The 16,448-nt window shown below is 38.8% G+C and overlaps 1 protein-coding gene across 4 annotated transcripts in view; it reads left to right on the top strand.

The window, feature by feature from the left end:
- LOC117430302 (E3 ubiquitin-protein ligase RNF43) overlaps window positions 1-16,448 on the top strand; it is a 100,602-nt gene that overhangs the window by 40,446 nt on the left and 43,708 nt on the right. For all 4 annotated transcript variants that reach the window (XR_009308999.1, XR_009309000.1, XM_059001674.1 and 1 more), the window contains exon 2: window positions 12,061-12,183. Coding sequence is in view for 2 of the 4 variants with exons in the window: in XM_059001674.1 (XP_058857657.1) it covers window positions 12,061-12,183 (123 nt within the window). In the remaining 2 variants the exon portion in view is untranslated. The remainder of the gene's footprint in view (window positions 1-12,060; window positions 12,184-16,448) is intronic.

Genomic DNA, 16,448 nt, shown 5'->3' with positions numbered 1-16,448 from the left:
TATTTACACAGCATTCTTAATTACCTTCAATTTTGGAAAAATTTTCACCACCACAGAGGTTGTGCATTCTACGTGGGTCGCATGTTTTTTATGTTTGAAAACTAAGAACAAACTTTCCGGCTGAAATTCTTGTCTGCTTGACTTCTTTTAAGTTTTACTTTTTTTTGAAAACTGCATATTGTAATAAAACCCATGTAAAAATATATTGGTCTTGCACAGATGTTTTTGAAATGTGTTTTAAGTTGTGTTTTTGAAAATCTCTACGCTTGATACAGTGTAAAATACAGGGTTGATTTCTTAATTGATCTGCACTTTTATTTTTCACAATGGGAGTCTGAACTCCTGCACATGCTGCCTTGTAGTGAAACTGTTTTTAAATTCAGTCCCGCCATGTCCGATAAGCCGGTGCCTGCATACAAATGACTCGTCTATGTATAGGACATTCTCTCTCCAGTTCAGAAACGGAAGTCTGTCTAATTTCAACAAAGATGTTGAAAGATACAGGATGATCAGAGGAGTTCTAAGCCTGGATTCCAGTCTTGAGAAAGTGGATTGGTTTTTTTGTTTTCCATTTAATCAGCTTTGATAAAGCTGCTGCCGGTCAGATCTGCTCTAGTAGGCTGAGTGCATTCACAGAACCTGTAGATCAGTTATTTAAAAACCAGGGAGAATGTCAAAACCTATGGGTGCACTAGCCAGAGATCGAAGGAGTCAGAGGAACAAAGGCTAACCCTCACTTTCATCAAAGTTATTCTATCCTGCTTGGCTTCACTCTGAATTAGCAATTCTTCCAGAATTAGCACTGTGGAGCGCACAGAACCCAGCCTGTTACAGTCTTGAACTCGCTGTAATCTCTCATAGCGCTGCCCAGCTTCAGCTTCTCAGAATCACAACGACCCCTTCAACTGTGATTGGGAAAAATATTATTGCAGGGCAAATGCGTGCTTTTAAGTAAACAGTGATGCTTTTTCTGCTGGCATCGTGGAATGAATAAAATGAGTATCTCGATGGGATCTCCGCCGATAGAGAGAGATCAGCTTCTTCAAAGAAAACAAAACATCTCGGGGCCCCGGCGATGTTTATTCTGCACAGAGCAGTTTGAATTCCTCCTAATCATTTTTCCATGAAATTCCAAGCAGCCATTGAGATTCTTGTCTCAGGGCTATAATCCCGGCTGTCAAATAGGGCTGAACCCTGATAGCATCACTTGTGTAAAGATCGCCACCACAGATTATAGGACGGCAATTGGACTAAAATCACAATGGTGGTGTTGTACTCTATGTATTCTGCTTAATCTGTATAGTGTACACGTATGTACATATTTTAGATTATTTTTGAGACCGTCACAAATGTTGGTAAATGAGGTTTCCTTTGACAATGATGGCAACAATGCTTCTACTGTTTTACAGTTTTCAAAGTATCCCCCATGGGGGAAAAGAGTCTGGGTACAGAGAAGGCGCTTGTACATATGTGCATTCCATAGCATAGGTCAAGGTGACCTACTTTTTTGAAGTTTTTGCCTTTGCCTAATTTGGCAATTGAAAGCTATTTCTTAAGGAATTCCATTAGACTTTTTGATGCTTTAATATGTGTTCAAAATGAGCTTTTAAAGTGGTTCTATCATACATTTAATTTGGGATGGAAGCAGTTCTATCCTCTCTGCTGGAGTCAATGTTGCCTGTATACATAACATTTCCTTTGCAAGTTGGGACAGTGTTGGAAAACGCAAGGCATGTGGCTTCCACCATGAGCGTGTCTTCTGTGATAGACAGTTTGTGTTCCTGCAAAAACAAATCCTATTCAGATTGATAGTCCATGGAGGCTGGTTCCTCATCTTCATAAAAAACAATCCTATTCAGATTGATAGTCCATGGAGGCTGGTTCCTCATCTTCATAAAAAACAATCCTATTCAGATTGATAGTCCATGGAGGCTGGTTCCTCATCTTCATAAAAAACAATCCTATTCAGATCGATAGTCCATGGAGGCTGGTTCCTCATCTTCAAAAAAAACAATCCTATTCAGATTGATAGTCCATGGAGCCTGGTTCCTCATCTTCATAAAAAACAATCCTATTCAGATCGATAGTCCATGGAGGCTGGTTCCTCATCTTCATAAAAAACAATCCTATTCAGATCGATAGTCCATGGAGGCTGGTTCCTCATCTTCATAAAAAACAATCCTATTCAGATCGATAGTCCATGGAGGCTGGTTCCTCATCTTCATAAAAAACAATCCTATTCAGATCGATAGTCCCATGGAGGCTGGTTCCTCATCTTCATAAAAAACAATCCTATTCAGATAGATAGTTCATGGACGCCGGTTCCTCATCTTCATCCCCAAACAAACTGCTTTCTTGGGACACAGGTATTTTTCAGGTCTGTGCATCGCTGTCGTGGACAGAAACCGATCCCGATTCTGTCTTGCTTCCCAAATCCAAAACAGCACCCGAGACCTGACATCTGACTGAGCCCTTTTTCCACTTATTGAAGCGATCGCACAACTCCTGGTAACGTGGTGAATAGGTGCAAGACACAACACGTTGCAGTGCGGATTTCCGTTTTCTTTCAATGATGTCATTTCTGGCAGACACTAACATTTCATTTTTTTTACCTTCGATTACACAGATGAAGCATTATTACTTTGCTATTTTAGTAATTGTCGTGCAAATTCTGGCAGGGTGGTACGGTATATCAGTACAATGCAAAACTCATTGCGAGACGCATTTCTCATTTCTGTCAACTGTAATTTCTGCCGAACACGGACGTTTTATTTTTGTGTTCGGATACATGTAAAAAAAAAAAAGTGTTTGGATATTTTTCCCAACACTACTTGTAGTGCAAACAGGAAGAACTTAATGATGTAAACTATGCAAGATCTTGATACCACCTCCATAAAATCTATCAACCAGATTTTTTCTCAAACCTGTATTTACTGCATCTTTATTGTATGCAGTAATGTTAATAAGTCACAGAAATCCCCCCTGGGTAAATAGAGAAACAGCAGTGCTATATCGATCTGCCGCTGTGTACATAATTAAAGTAGACCCCAGTGTCAGAACATATCAAATAAATATTGTAACTTTTTCAATTGCATTTTTTATATTACTTTAATAATGCAACACATGCTTTAAGAGATCTAAGTCATTTTTCAACAAATTAAACGCAAACTAGCAAGATGATTTCACAAGGTACGGAACTCAGTTTTACAGCTTCTTTATGATTTGGTCACCAAGATCGATGAAAAAAGCAGTTTGTATCACCTTGAACTTTAGACTCATTTTTGTTTTTGTATATATTTTTTTTTTTAAATTACATCCTGTCTGTCATTTAAACGTACAATCCAGTTATTATTTGTATGTGTCATTAATTATCTATAAAGTACACCTGTCTCCGTGTGTGTGCTTTTATGAGGTGAGATGTCTTTTTTTTAAAAATATAGTATTTTTTTTTATTTAAAGTTGCAGTGTCCCATGTAGCTTTGAAAATACACTGCCTGGCCATTTATAAGGACGGGTGAAAAGGGATTTGGCATCGCCTTTGTTTTTGTGCATGTTCTCCTGCTATACCCGGGGTCCTGTGAGTAATTTGGAAGGCAGAACAATTGCTGTAGTTTTAAGTCCACCTGCAAAAGCTGCACTAGTGGCTACCAAGACGATATTTCACCGCCATGCCAGAATTGCGTGTGAACATGATGGAAACCAGGCATCTTCCATGTCCACCCATCTCCAGATCTCACTGTAAATGAGAATGTTTGAGATGAACTTGAACAGGTCATCGTGATCCTCTGCCTGTCTGTCTGCACCAATTGCATGAAATGTTGACTTAAAAGATTAGCATCCCTTGAGACCAGAACCCTGTGAAGTCTATGCCACATTGTGTCAAGGCTGTGATCAGGATAAACGGTGGCCCAACCCAATATTGGGTACCGGTCTTAATAAAGTAAGCAGGACGTTTTCACATATTTCAGAAGTTTGCAACCTTTGCTCATTTGTCAGCTGTATAGGTGTCTCTTTGTAAAATATTTTATTCCTGAGCTGTAATAGAGCTTGTGGGTGTCTTTCATAACCACCAACTGCTGCAAGTAATAGCAGCAAGATGCCAAACTGGAGACTAAACTGCTGGAGAAAGTAATAAACAGACACCAATGACCTGGTGTTAAATTGGTCCTTATCGTGGGACACTCTTGCCTTAAGTTCAAATTACCGTGCGGAATAGTTAGGCATTTGTGAAATTCATGTCTGATATTTGTGTTCTCTGCACTGCATTCCGTGCTCCCAAAAGGGAGGCCGCTAGTCCGGATTTTGGTTTTTCGCTGAGTAATGCTGGGGTGATTCTCCTATGTGCTGCGGTTAGTGGTTGAAACTTGGGGGAAGTAAGGCAGTGGAAAATGGGAGATTAATATGAGTTGAGCAGATCGGAAAAAGGCACTGGTTACAGGCAGTTATATGCCTTCTTCAGATCCACCCATTCCAACGTTTTCCATATGTCTGTTTTGATTTAGATTTTTAGACTATGTGGACATTTTCTTATAGGATTCCTGGTTGACGATGATGATGATGATGATGATGATGATGATGATGGTGGTGATGATGATGATGATGATGATACAGATTTCCTAAAGGAAAATACAGCGAGGAATGTAGCTAATATCACTTTCCCTTTTAAAGTCCTTAAGGTCATGACGTATCAGGAATTTTTTTTTTTCTGGAGACTGTTAATGCAGTTTGTTGACGGTCACATTTTCAAGCAGTTTTAAATCAAGTTTTCTCAAATCCAAAACTCTTTCATGGGGCAAATGTAAATGGGGGTGGGGGGGGGGGGGGAGAGCCAAATAACACAAAAGTGTGTGCTTCCTTTTTTGTTGTTGTAAAAAACCCTGTTTCATTTTTTAATCTCAGATCTGAACTGCCAGAAAGACACTTTCTCTTTTGTTTGACACACTGTACACAAATAACCCCATGTTATGTCAAGCAATTTCTTAAACTAAATGTACTTTATTATGGAACATCAGCAGCTTGAAATCCTTTCATATGAAGACCCAACACCTCTGCTGCTCACAACTAAATTGACAAATCACTGCCGGCTGCTTTGAGATTGTGTAAATATTTTATTCTATACAAATAACTTGTGAAATTGTATTTTGTATCATATGAATGCTTCTGCTGTGTTTTATATATGTATTGTTGCGATTCCCCCAAGACTTAAAAATAAGATTAAAAAATTGGTACACAGACAATTAATTCCTTTGCTCTGTAACTAACGCAGCACCACCTGGTTGCTCATTGGTGACGTTGAGCTGTAGCAAGTGCTTTTATTGCCAGTGTTGTTGTTTCTGTTGGCTGCTGTTTATGAAGAATAAAGATGCAATAAGAAACAGGACTGTCTATGCAGTTGTTGGATACAAAGGGACAGTTTTGTGCACGCGTGTTAATGGATACGTTTAAATAGTTGGGAAGATTTTATGGCATTCCACAGCTGCAATTTAAAAAATAGGATGGATCATACTTACTTTTGAGCACACCTTTTCTTCTTTTGAAAACAAACTGTAAATGTTAAACTAACAACTTTGGGTCATGTATGTAGGATCCCTTAAGTTTAAACTTTCTGAAGTCTTTATTCCTTTTAGGAAGACAGTGATGCAAAATTAGTAAATTTAGGGGTTGATTTGAAAATAATTAGATTCTAGATGTGTATTTCATGGAGCGGTATAGGTTGATCAAATCAACCCCTTTAGTAATTCTGTACTGTACACATTAAATCCTGTCCCGTGAACAAATCTCAAATCCCTTGATCATATGCATGTAAAGACAATAAATATATTATTTGTTTATTTAGCAGACGCCTTTGTCCAAGGCGACTTACAGAGACCAGGGTGTGTGAACTATATATCAGCTGCAGAGTCACTTACAACAACGTCTCACCCGAAAGACGGAGCACAAGTGACTTGCTCAGGGTCACACAACGAGTTAATGAGTGAGCTGGGATTTGAACCGGGGACCTACTGGTTACAAGCCCTTTTCTTTAACCACCACACAGCCTTGAATAAAAGTTAGAAAAAGAGTTGAAATCTTTTTTGAAGTGTATCAGGGAGAAATAAACTGTGTCCGTTTTTCTCAAGAAAGCATAATGCAATGGCACCAGAGTGTTATTTCCAGGTATACCTGCTGTTGATGAATGACATCCAGGCAGAAGCTACAGCGCTTCAGTGACAGCCTGTGGAAATGTAAATAATAGAACAAAATAAATCCTGTGCAAGTTCCAAAGCAAAATCTAATTGAAATGAAAAGGAATCTGACGAAGAGAAGTCTTGCTATCTCTGTGAGATCCAGGTGTTTCTTTCCAGAAACTCGCAGCATGAGATAAACCTGCCGTCCAGTCGGGCGCCTCGCTGATCCGGTGGCTGTTGTGATGCTTCTCACTCACAGTAAAAAGGGGTTATTTACATTGTCTGCATGTTTTCTAAGCATCACATCAGCCTCCTTCAAAGCTACAGGGTGTGGCCACTTTATTAGGGAGGAGGTGTTGCTGTGTCCCAGGGGGTGCACTGTTTTGGTGGAGATGGCTCTCTACCTGAATTCTGGGTTTGTGTTATTTACTGATCTCTTTGAACTTCTAACTTTAGTACAAGTTAAACATTGAGTAAAAGCTGCTTGCAGGTATAATGTATTGCGCTTTCTGTTTTAGGGGTTTTGAATTGAAACTGCACTGGGATAAATTGGCTGGACAGGTGGTTTCTTACAATACTAGAAAAACACACCAACGGCTGTATTTTGGAATCGGATCCACTATCCTGGCAAACTCAAGTATTTTATGGCCAAGAAAAAAATGCATACTGTAGCAGAAAAAAAAACCTGGTGATCCTTGTAGTTCTGATATTTGATAAGCAACCGGCATCAAAACATGTTCTTTAAAATAAAATAATAACTGTGACTCCCTCAGTTTGTAGTCTTCCAATGATTCTATTCCATCAAAGCTGTTCTATTGAATTCCCAGCTGTACTATTGAATGACTATCACAATTTAGTGCTGTTCACATTTGCTGGTCGTACTGGTGAGAACCTTGTAAAGAGGGTTTAGAAGTGTGAAAGTTTAACATCCCTGGAGAGTTCCTATTGAAGAGAGCTGGTGTACAGCACTAGAAAGGGACGTTTTACTGCAAGGAAATGGTTTATGGAAGATCTGAAACCCAATCCTTTCAGTCTTGGAAGCTGCATTTTTTAAAAGCATGAAGTAATTATATTGCAGCCATTATGGGATTGGGTTTCTTGAGTTATTCGCTGTGGTAAAGATGACATGATCTAGGGTGGCAGGCTTGAAATCTGACGCCGGAATGTTTTGACAACATTTAAGTGATAATGTTGCACAAATCGTGTGTGTGTGTGTGTGTGTGTGTGTGTGTATATATATACAGTGTGTATATATCTATCTATATATATATATATATAATATATATATATATTTATTAATGCTGGGACAAATATCCGAAATATTCAAACAAATATTTTGCGACATGTATTCGGATACAAAAATCAGATGTTCAGGGGCTCCCGAGTAGCGCATCCGGTAAAGGCGCTCCTCGTGGAGTGCAGGATGTGCCCTATAGCCTGGACGTCGCCTGTTCGGGTCCGGGCTATTCCATTGCCGTCCATGGACGGGAGTAATCAAACCAGATTATGCACGCGCACCCTTGGTGATCTCTATGGAAAGCCATCTGGGACAAAAATGCGTTGTGCTGCTTTAGAGTGAGCCAGAATCTCATGAGACTGAAATGCCTCCCTTAAACAGTACCCAACTTCCTGAAAATATTACGTTGTAATTTTTATATATATATATAATATATAATATATTATATATATATATATATATATATATATATATATTTTTTTTTTTTTTTATTGTGACTTTCTGTTAAGTGGAATGTAATAAACCACAACCAAAACAGTGAGTTTTTTCCCTTTCACTTTACAATGCCATTTCCAAAGTTTTTGTTTTATTTGAAGTGTTTAAAGTTAAATATCAGTTTTTGTTTGCTTGTTCAGCTACAAAAAGGCACAAGTATGTTATTACTTTATGAAAACGTGTAATGTTTACTGTGATGAAAAGTGTATATCTGAAGGGATGCTTTGAGGGGGTGACGTAATAAAGCTGCTAACCCTATAGAATCTGGTTCCAAGTGTTTCATTAGAAGCAGCTGTTGCCATTAAGACGAGTTGACGTTTTCAATGCGATACACTGTGAGCAGATCTCTTCAAGTGTAAATGATGGCATCATGTTTCAGGCTAGCAGTGTTACTGCTGTTGAGAATGGAAGTGATACATTTTTTTTTCTTTTTTAAATAACATTGCTAGGTAATGACATATTTTGTGATACCTTAGCAGTAATTAAGAGGCACGTCTATAGGAAACTAATTGTGAAGGCACAAGCTGAAAAGTTTCAATTAGTTGCGGGGTTGGAAATAAGACCCATTCCAGGTTTTAATGCATGCTTGATTAGTCACAGTGTATAAGTAACCAGCTCAGGTGTGTCCTTATTAAACTCATACAGTAGTAAAACCAGGTGTGGAGTAAACTGCTACAGGAGTCTTATTTCCATCCCTGAGTTGCACCTCAGAATTCATGATTGAACAATTACGTTCAATTACTGAGTATTCTTTTTGATATGGAGAAATACTGCTAGGTTGAAGTTGATGTCTCATTGAATGTTGAAGTTGCAGATAGTACAAAATTCTGTAGCCGGCATACTTACCAAGTCTATCTGTTCGATTTTAGTGGTTTTTATGTCACGATGTTGAGAAGCATTATATTGATTTGTAAAACATCAGCCCTTACTCGCATTGGTCCTGTGTAAGGCTAGTTATGGTTTAGGTCTTGCCTATTTTTGTGAGTAACTTCTCTCTTACAAACTGGTCTCTTGATGATTCCAGAAACTTAATTACAGCGATAGAGGGAGGAGGACATTTAGTTCTTTGACTTGGAAGCGTGTTCTCAAACACACTATATAAAGGATATGGTTTTGTATGCTGTTGTAAGTTTGGTTGGGGAGGCACAGCCAATTCAGATAGGAAGCTGGTTTACTGCAATTACAGAACGGCACTGAAACAATGCTGTTTGTAATGGACATAGTGCCTCACATAGCTGTTCTGCTATAGTCCTGTAATTTATGTAAACATATTTTAATAATCATGCTTTGTAACTGTGAAATAATTAACAAGAATCGCAGATAAATAATTGCTTCAACAACCCATCATTTTCTCTGTAATACTTGATAATTAGGAATCCTAATAATATCAGCCTGGATTTAAATCTGCTGTGCACTTTTGAGTGGTATACCATGGTACAAACAACAAAGCATAAAGCAAAGGAAAGTAATTGTAAAGCACAGTCAGTTACTATAGAAGCATAGTAAATCACAGACAATACAGTATAGTAAAGTGGTGTTACAATCCTGGTATACACACAGTACTTTTGTACTGTGTGTACAAAAGTACTGTGTACAAAAGACTTGTATTTTCAAATAAGCAATGGGTAAGATTCGAGGTACTAATAGACTGATTTAAGCAATTTCGCTATACAGCTGTACTTGGCTTCTTATGCCTTATAGTTTATGGTTTAGTTGTAGAAGTTATCAAGGAGCTTCAAGGTACATTCTTTGTGTCCTTAATTCTGCAAATGTAATACAGTATTGACATAGTACAGTGTGTCTGATACACACATAAAGAAGTTCTACTGCAGATAAGTATTTGCATATTTATTATTATTATTATTATTATTATTATTATTATTATTATTATTATTATTATTATTATTATAATATCATGCTTTTAATACAGTAAGGGTGTGCTAATGTTTTCACTGTATTCCCAACACAGAAGAGGGCAAACAGAAACAGCCCTTGAATAAGTAGTAGTGGAATCCAGCTGTGGCACATGTGTTTGCCCGCTGCCCTGCGGGGGGGGTGAGGGGTGCGGTCAGTGTGGTTTGGATCCAGAGTGATGGCACAGGTCCAGTAAGCGGCTGAGCAGCGGCTCTGAGCGAGAGGCAACGTGTCTTTCAGTGGAGGGAGGGGGTAAAGGGTTTACATGAATTCCAAGGTTTGCCCAAACTATTTTAATATAAAACTAACTGCATCTAATTTCAGCAGACAAAGATAGATAAAATACCCAAATTAGCGATTACCAAATAGACAGCCGCAGATTTGGATCATTTGACGTTTTGAGTTCCACTGTGTGGATGGATTGCCCCCTGCATCAAACATAGAAACGAGGAGGTCGGAACAACGGGACGATAGTTCACAGCTGAAGCTGGAAAGCTAGTGTCTCAGATCTTTTTGAGAGATTTTTTTTAAAGATAGTAGTGCTCAGCAGAAAACTGTTCTTCCCAAAATCAATTTAGTACTAGGCGCCAAGAGTTTCTAGTTCTGAACTCCAGTCCGGATCACATAATAAAAGGGAGCAAAATGTCTTGGGCAAGGTGAACAAGCGTCCTTTTTTTATTTTTTTAAACGCTCAGATTGGCTGTAATTGTAAAAAACAGTGAAAGGGTTCTTGCACTGCATGCAAGGAGGGAGACCTACATGCATCACAGGTCATATCACACGATCCTTTTCACAAAGATAAAAATTGGCATCATTGAATGGATTGAAAGAGCAGGAAGCTCACAGAAGGGAGTGGTGTAGTATTAATAAAAAAACAAAGGGTTTGACTCATGAAACTTCAGCTCTATATACCCACTGACAAGACTTTGATTAAACTTGAGATGACGTGAACAGTACTTGTACTGACGGTTTCTTAAATGTATAGCCCCTAAACGTACAACCATTGTAGAGCCACAATAAAATGCTAGTGTGGAATATGAGGAACAAACAGCCCGCTCATGTGGATGGCACGGGGGTCACGCACAGAAAGGATCACAAATAGACTGCAGAGCTAAAGGAGTGAAAGACTTAACCCCCAGAAGAAGAATCTTTCTGCCGCCAGCCAAAAAAACCAACCTCACCATACAAAACAGGCCCTCAGGACCATGACATATATGAGGATGCGTATCATGCTGTGGCCTTCATGCTGCTGACACCTGTACTAGGTGCTTCATTTCCTGGGCGGGGTATTGAATGATGTTTCTACAATGTACCTTTACCTTACTCTATTCACTGTTGACCCTCTTCCACTAATTTTAGATCTTGATGTTACTTGTCTAACCAGCTTTAGCTCACCCTATATGGCGTGCCCTTTTTGTTTCTTGGAAATGCTGCACAGTGATTTGGTTCGCTAATCATAACAAGAAAAACATGGTATTGTCCTGAGAGAAAGGGGGTGACCTCTTAAAGTATTTATTTTCAGTAGTATTATGACAGTCTTGTGACAGTATACAAGCTAGATAAATTGAATGATAAACACATCATAGTAAATAGTGTGTTATGTTGTATAGCAACACTTGTGTTGATCATGCAAATGTCCATCTTGCAGGATACAGTATGATTTAATGTGTCCTTGGTTTATCTTCTTGATTTCCCTTATTGTACAAGCAAGCACCGTAGGAGACGCACATCAATAGAGAAGCCGTCAAGAGGTAGAGTGGAAGATAAATAAGCACTGAGGGATTATATCTTAATCTAGAACTGCCGCTTTACCAGGTGGAAAGCAGCAAGGTAATACCCACCCAGGGGTCACATTTACAGTAAATTAACAATAGTACTTTTCAATGTAGTCCTGTGTTACGCAAGCACAACTTTAAACTAATCAAACCAGTCCTAGTGTATTGCGTGATCATTAGTCAAATAAGTACTTGTGAAGGGAGGACTGGGCAGACGATCACTGGAACAGAAGAGTGCTCGTGGGGAATGGTTTCCAGAACAAAGCTCAGGCAGTGGAAACGCTGCTGCAGTCAGAGTGTGCTGCTGGTCTCCGACATGCTCTCTATTGGCACACAAGTTCATCGGCTGCACTGAGTTCATATTATCTGCTTTTGCACCATCTGTAAAGCGCTACACTGCATGAAAAAGGCATTCTAGAAAGAACTGTCAATCTGGCAATGAAAACTAATCTGTGCTGTCTCCTGTTTGCAGTCCCACCCGCTGTCCCTGTGTAACACGAGCGACGACGAGCAGCAGGAGGCGCTGTTTATCAGCATTGTCAAGTTGGAGAGTCCTGACAGAGAGCTGCATCCCTGCCTGTCGCTGCTCAAAAAGGTGAGTGGAGCCAGCAATTCCAGACCTGGTGTGGTTTAGTACAGCGTGTTAATGTTTACTTATTTGCTTGTTATTAAAAGTTACTTATTTGAAGTCCTGTTATGAATTTATCTTGCAATGTAAAACTGAATATGTGGCAGACATATAAGACAGTATAAAAAAATATATATATAGACCCAGCGTTTCGGTATGTTTCACATAGCTTTGACAAGAGAAAATGTGTTTGAAAACAAACAGTGGAGGCTTTTGATGCCATGGTAACTTCACTCGTTTATTTCTATTTAAATCTATGAATGTGTGTGTGATGTCATTTACTACATAGTTAATGATGTAACGATCTACTATTCCTTTCTATGTAAAACTTCAGGCATCATGATATTGAGTCTATCCATTTATTTTCCTTTATTCTTCTATATTGTACATTTTATATAATTTAATTTCTTCTCAAACTACAAATATAACATGAATGACCTAATGTTTATTTTCTCTACTATTGATTTATAGATTGAAGTCCAAAAGACCAATTGGTCACACACTCAAAAAAGATTTTCTTCGTTTTATTAGTTAAAACATGTTTTTTACTAAACCAAGCAAACAAACAAAACAGGTCTTCATCAGGTTCACTATATATATAATCAAAAGAAGTGCTGACTATAAGGCACTTTGTACTCTAAAGAATGTCTGCACAAAGTTATAAAGCAGTTCTTAGTAATGGTGAGTTAACCATCCATGCATACCTCGTCTAATTGTTGATATTTGTCGGGAGTCGGGACTGGTCCCACCTTCACTCAGACATGACCACCGTTGTTGTGCTGTAAAATCTTATATTTTATTTGCTTAAAAACATTTTGATATCAGCCAGAACAAACTAAAAACACACACAGCGCGTTTCAACACATAGCATGTCTTCATCAGGTGTAGCTGTAACAATCTTTTTTTTTTTTTTAAATAGGGAAATTTGGATCTACTTACGATTAAAGAGCCGTTGATTATCAATTGTGTGTCCTTTTCAATTTATATCAATTGCCTCTGTTACATTTTTAAAAAAATTAAGATTTATTTTTTTTCCACATTGGGCTGAAGGCAACAACTGACATTTTGAGTTTGTGGTGACCAGCCTTCAAATAAGAGGCCACAGCCAACTGAAAAAGAAAAAAAAATACCAAATTTGTAATTGGAAACAGGCATTCTCATTTCTCTTTCTCTCTCTCTCTCTCTCTCTCTCTCTCTGTGATTTGAAGGCATCACTGGGGTTGATTTATAGTTCAAAGCGATCGCTTACAGTCTCACTGAGAGTGTGCATCCCTGCCTAGCCTGACTCTGTGATGGGACTGAACCAGGAGGCTGGCTCTGGTGGCTTTGAGTGGCAGCTTGTTCACACATGATCACAGTAAAACCAGCGCACTAGCACTTCAATAAGGTTGTCTAGAATTCATGCTTCACCTTCGGCATTTTTCTAAATACACTGAATGCTCTGTTTAAACCTCATAAGTAAACTAAGTAAGAGCTTTTTTTGTTTGTTTGCTCTTCACCAAAAAAAAACAAAAAAACCCAAACCTATACCTTCTACTCTAACATTCTATATTAAAACACTTTTTGTTTTCATAATTTGCTGTGAACAACACTGGTATGAACAGTTTTGATATGTTTTTTTAATGTTTTAATACAATCATGTCAGTAAGCTGCAAAGTAATACAATTCTACTGTAGTTGTATTGCAGGAAATAGTCTTGATGACATACACAGTACGTATACTGCAATCACATGATGCCTCTCATTCATTACGCTTGCTAACAGCTGAAGGGCAATTTTGAGATTTAACACTGATCTCTGCAGACATTGCTTTGGCCTATTAATAGTCTTCTGCCTTTGCTATCCAGAAAAAAAGGTTTTGTTTTGTTCTGTTTGCAATGAATACACATTGGATCAAACTGCCTTGAACACCACCTGCCGTCTTGCTCCAGGAAACTGGCAACAGTAATTTAGTATTCTATGTATATTACAGAATAGATGCTTGACAGCCCCAGCTACACACAAGTAAATGTTACACATCACTAGTGTTTCCATTGTTTTTCCATTTAAGATTGCCCTCCAAATATGGGTTCAAACTCTGCCTTTCTCTCCTACTGGTGCATTTCCTACCCAGTGTGCCACCAGATGTTTGCACGGCTACATTAACCTAATTTAGATTCAGAAGCATTTCTCAGTATGCATTTAAAGGCAGTGTGTGGTTGTATCAGCATTTGAGGTATCATTTCATGGCTTGTGCTCATTATTCCATTCACCACATCAAAAGCCAGTGCTGTGAAAAGCTGTGCAGTGTGGAGAATCCATGTAAAACTTGTCGATTTTGACTTTCATCTTGGCACATTTGTCCTGAGCAGCTTATAATTGCTTTTGCCTTTTTAATTTACCACCTGTCTCACCTATTGTTCTCTAACCCTTTAAACTACCTGTACCGGTATTCCTTGAATGACAACAAAGCGTGATTTATTATTTATTTCTTAGCAGACGCCCTTATCCAGGGCGACTTACAATTGTTACAAGATATCACATTATTTTGACATACAATTACCCATTTATACAGTTGGGTTTTTACTGGAGCAATCTAGGTAAAGTACCTTGCTCAAGGGTACAGCAGCAGTGTCCCCCTACTGGGGATTGAACTCACTGGTCCAGAGTCCAGAGCCCTAACCACTACTCCACACTGCTGCCTGCTACTCCACACTGCTGCTGTAATTGATGTGTGCTATTGCATTGCTGTTTTACAGGATGTTCTGTTGGTAGTAAAGCTCAGGCTGTAAGCATATCATCAGGGAGGAAATCTGTGTGTCCTGCACCCAGTTCTTTTTTAATGTGTAGGAGCTATAGAGCTGTACACTTCTTCCCCTCCCCCCCACCCCCCCGCACAATACAGTAGTAAGTTCTTAAGACTAATTCTGATTTGATTACATGACTAAAGTAGAAAACAATAGTATATGCTTGTTCTCCATTCTCCATTGAGTTCTAATTCAGAGGCCTGTTGTATGTGAGCTCCTGTATGTATTTCCGGTTCTCAATGTAACTTAGAAAGAGTTTGAGAAGCTCATAATGGAAAGCCATTCAATTGTGATGAAAGGAACTTGGCTTCATGAAGGCTATACTGTAATTTCAGATCCATGTGCCCGAATTGGATTGAACTCAATGAATATTCGAGGCACTTCAGATCACTGACACCCGGCTTATCTGTAATTATTATTTATGCTTTGATGGGGGGGTAAGCATGTTACTGAACTACCTTGTTTATTATGTTGTCATCACTTGCTCTAGGCCCTATTTTGAAAATGTAACTGTCTAGTCCTGTTGAGTTACAGCCTGTGCATTTGCATTTACCCACTGAGCTTTGCTATTTAAAATGTTTGGTGAGATCATTATCATTGGCACAAACCGGCAATATAAATAATAGGCAAACTCAGAAAATAACCCGTCAGTTTGATAACAGAGAAAGGACACGCAGGCAGTTTATGCTTTAGTAAATTAAATTTAACTTTAAAAGCCAAAACCGTAGCTGTTTTGTTAGACATTTCCAATAGTCCATTGCACAGTTGGTAATAGTGGGCTTGTCTGAGGTTTTTTTAGGCTAATATAAGCCTGGTAGACTGGAGTGAAAGTGTGTGTGTCTTAAGAGAACATCTATAAACAAACTGGGAGAAAGGGCATTCTGAGGATCAGATTAGCAGTCTTCTTTGGACATCCTTGGCAGCAAAACAAGTTCAGCATTATCCCCACAGACAGACGCTTTAGTTTAATGCACAGGGCACGGAGTTTGACAGGGAGCAGATAACCTTAGCGGCCCTTTTGAGAGTGGGAGGTGCTGATAAACTGGCTCGGAAAACCGCAACATTTGACCAGCTCTATCGGGCCCCCCCCGGAATGAAATTTTTTTGTGGCATTAAAATCAAATTGTAAATGTTGCAATCAGTACTACAGTACATTAAACAGAGAGCCTCCCGCTGAACTAAAACTGAAAAACACACAAATCTACCGAATTCAATGTGAGGTTGTTTTTTTTCTTGGCATCTGGATGGATTAAGGGGTTAAGCAGTTAAACTACTTGCAGGGAAAGCCCACGGTCTGTTTATGAAGTTAATATCTCGAGTCGTTATAAATCCAGGCCTCTGAGTAGCTTAACCACATTGTGATAAGCAGCGGCTGAAAATGTCATTGGTGATTTCCACTGGCTGATTGTGATTTACATTACTGTAGATATTAAAGTTAAACCTGACA

The sequence above is a fragment of the Acipenser ruthenus genome, chromosome 26 (assembly GCF_902713425.1).
Source record: "Acipenser ruthenus chromosome 26, fAciRut3.2 maternal haplotype, whole genome shotgun sequence".
NCBI classification, from domain to species: Eukaryota; Metazoa; Chordata; class Actinopteri; order Acipenseriformes; family Acipenseridae; genus Acipenser; species Acipenser ruthenus.
This window is presented reverse-complemented; position numbering and strand designations above follow the sequence as displayed.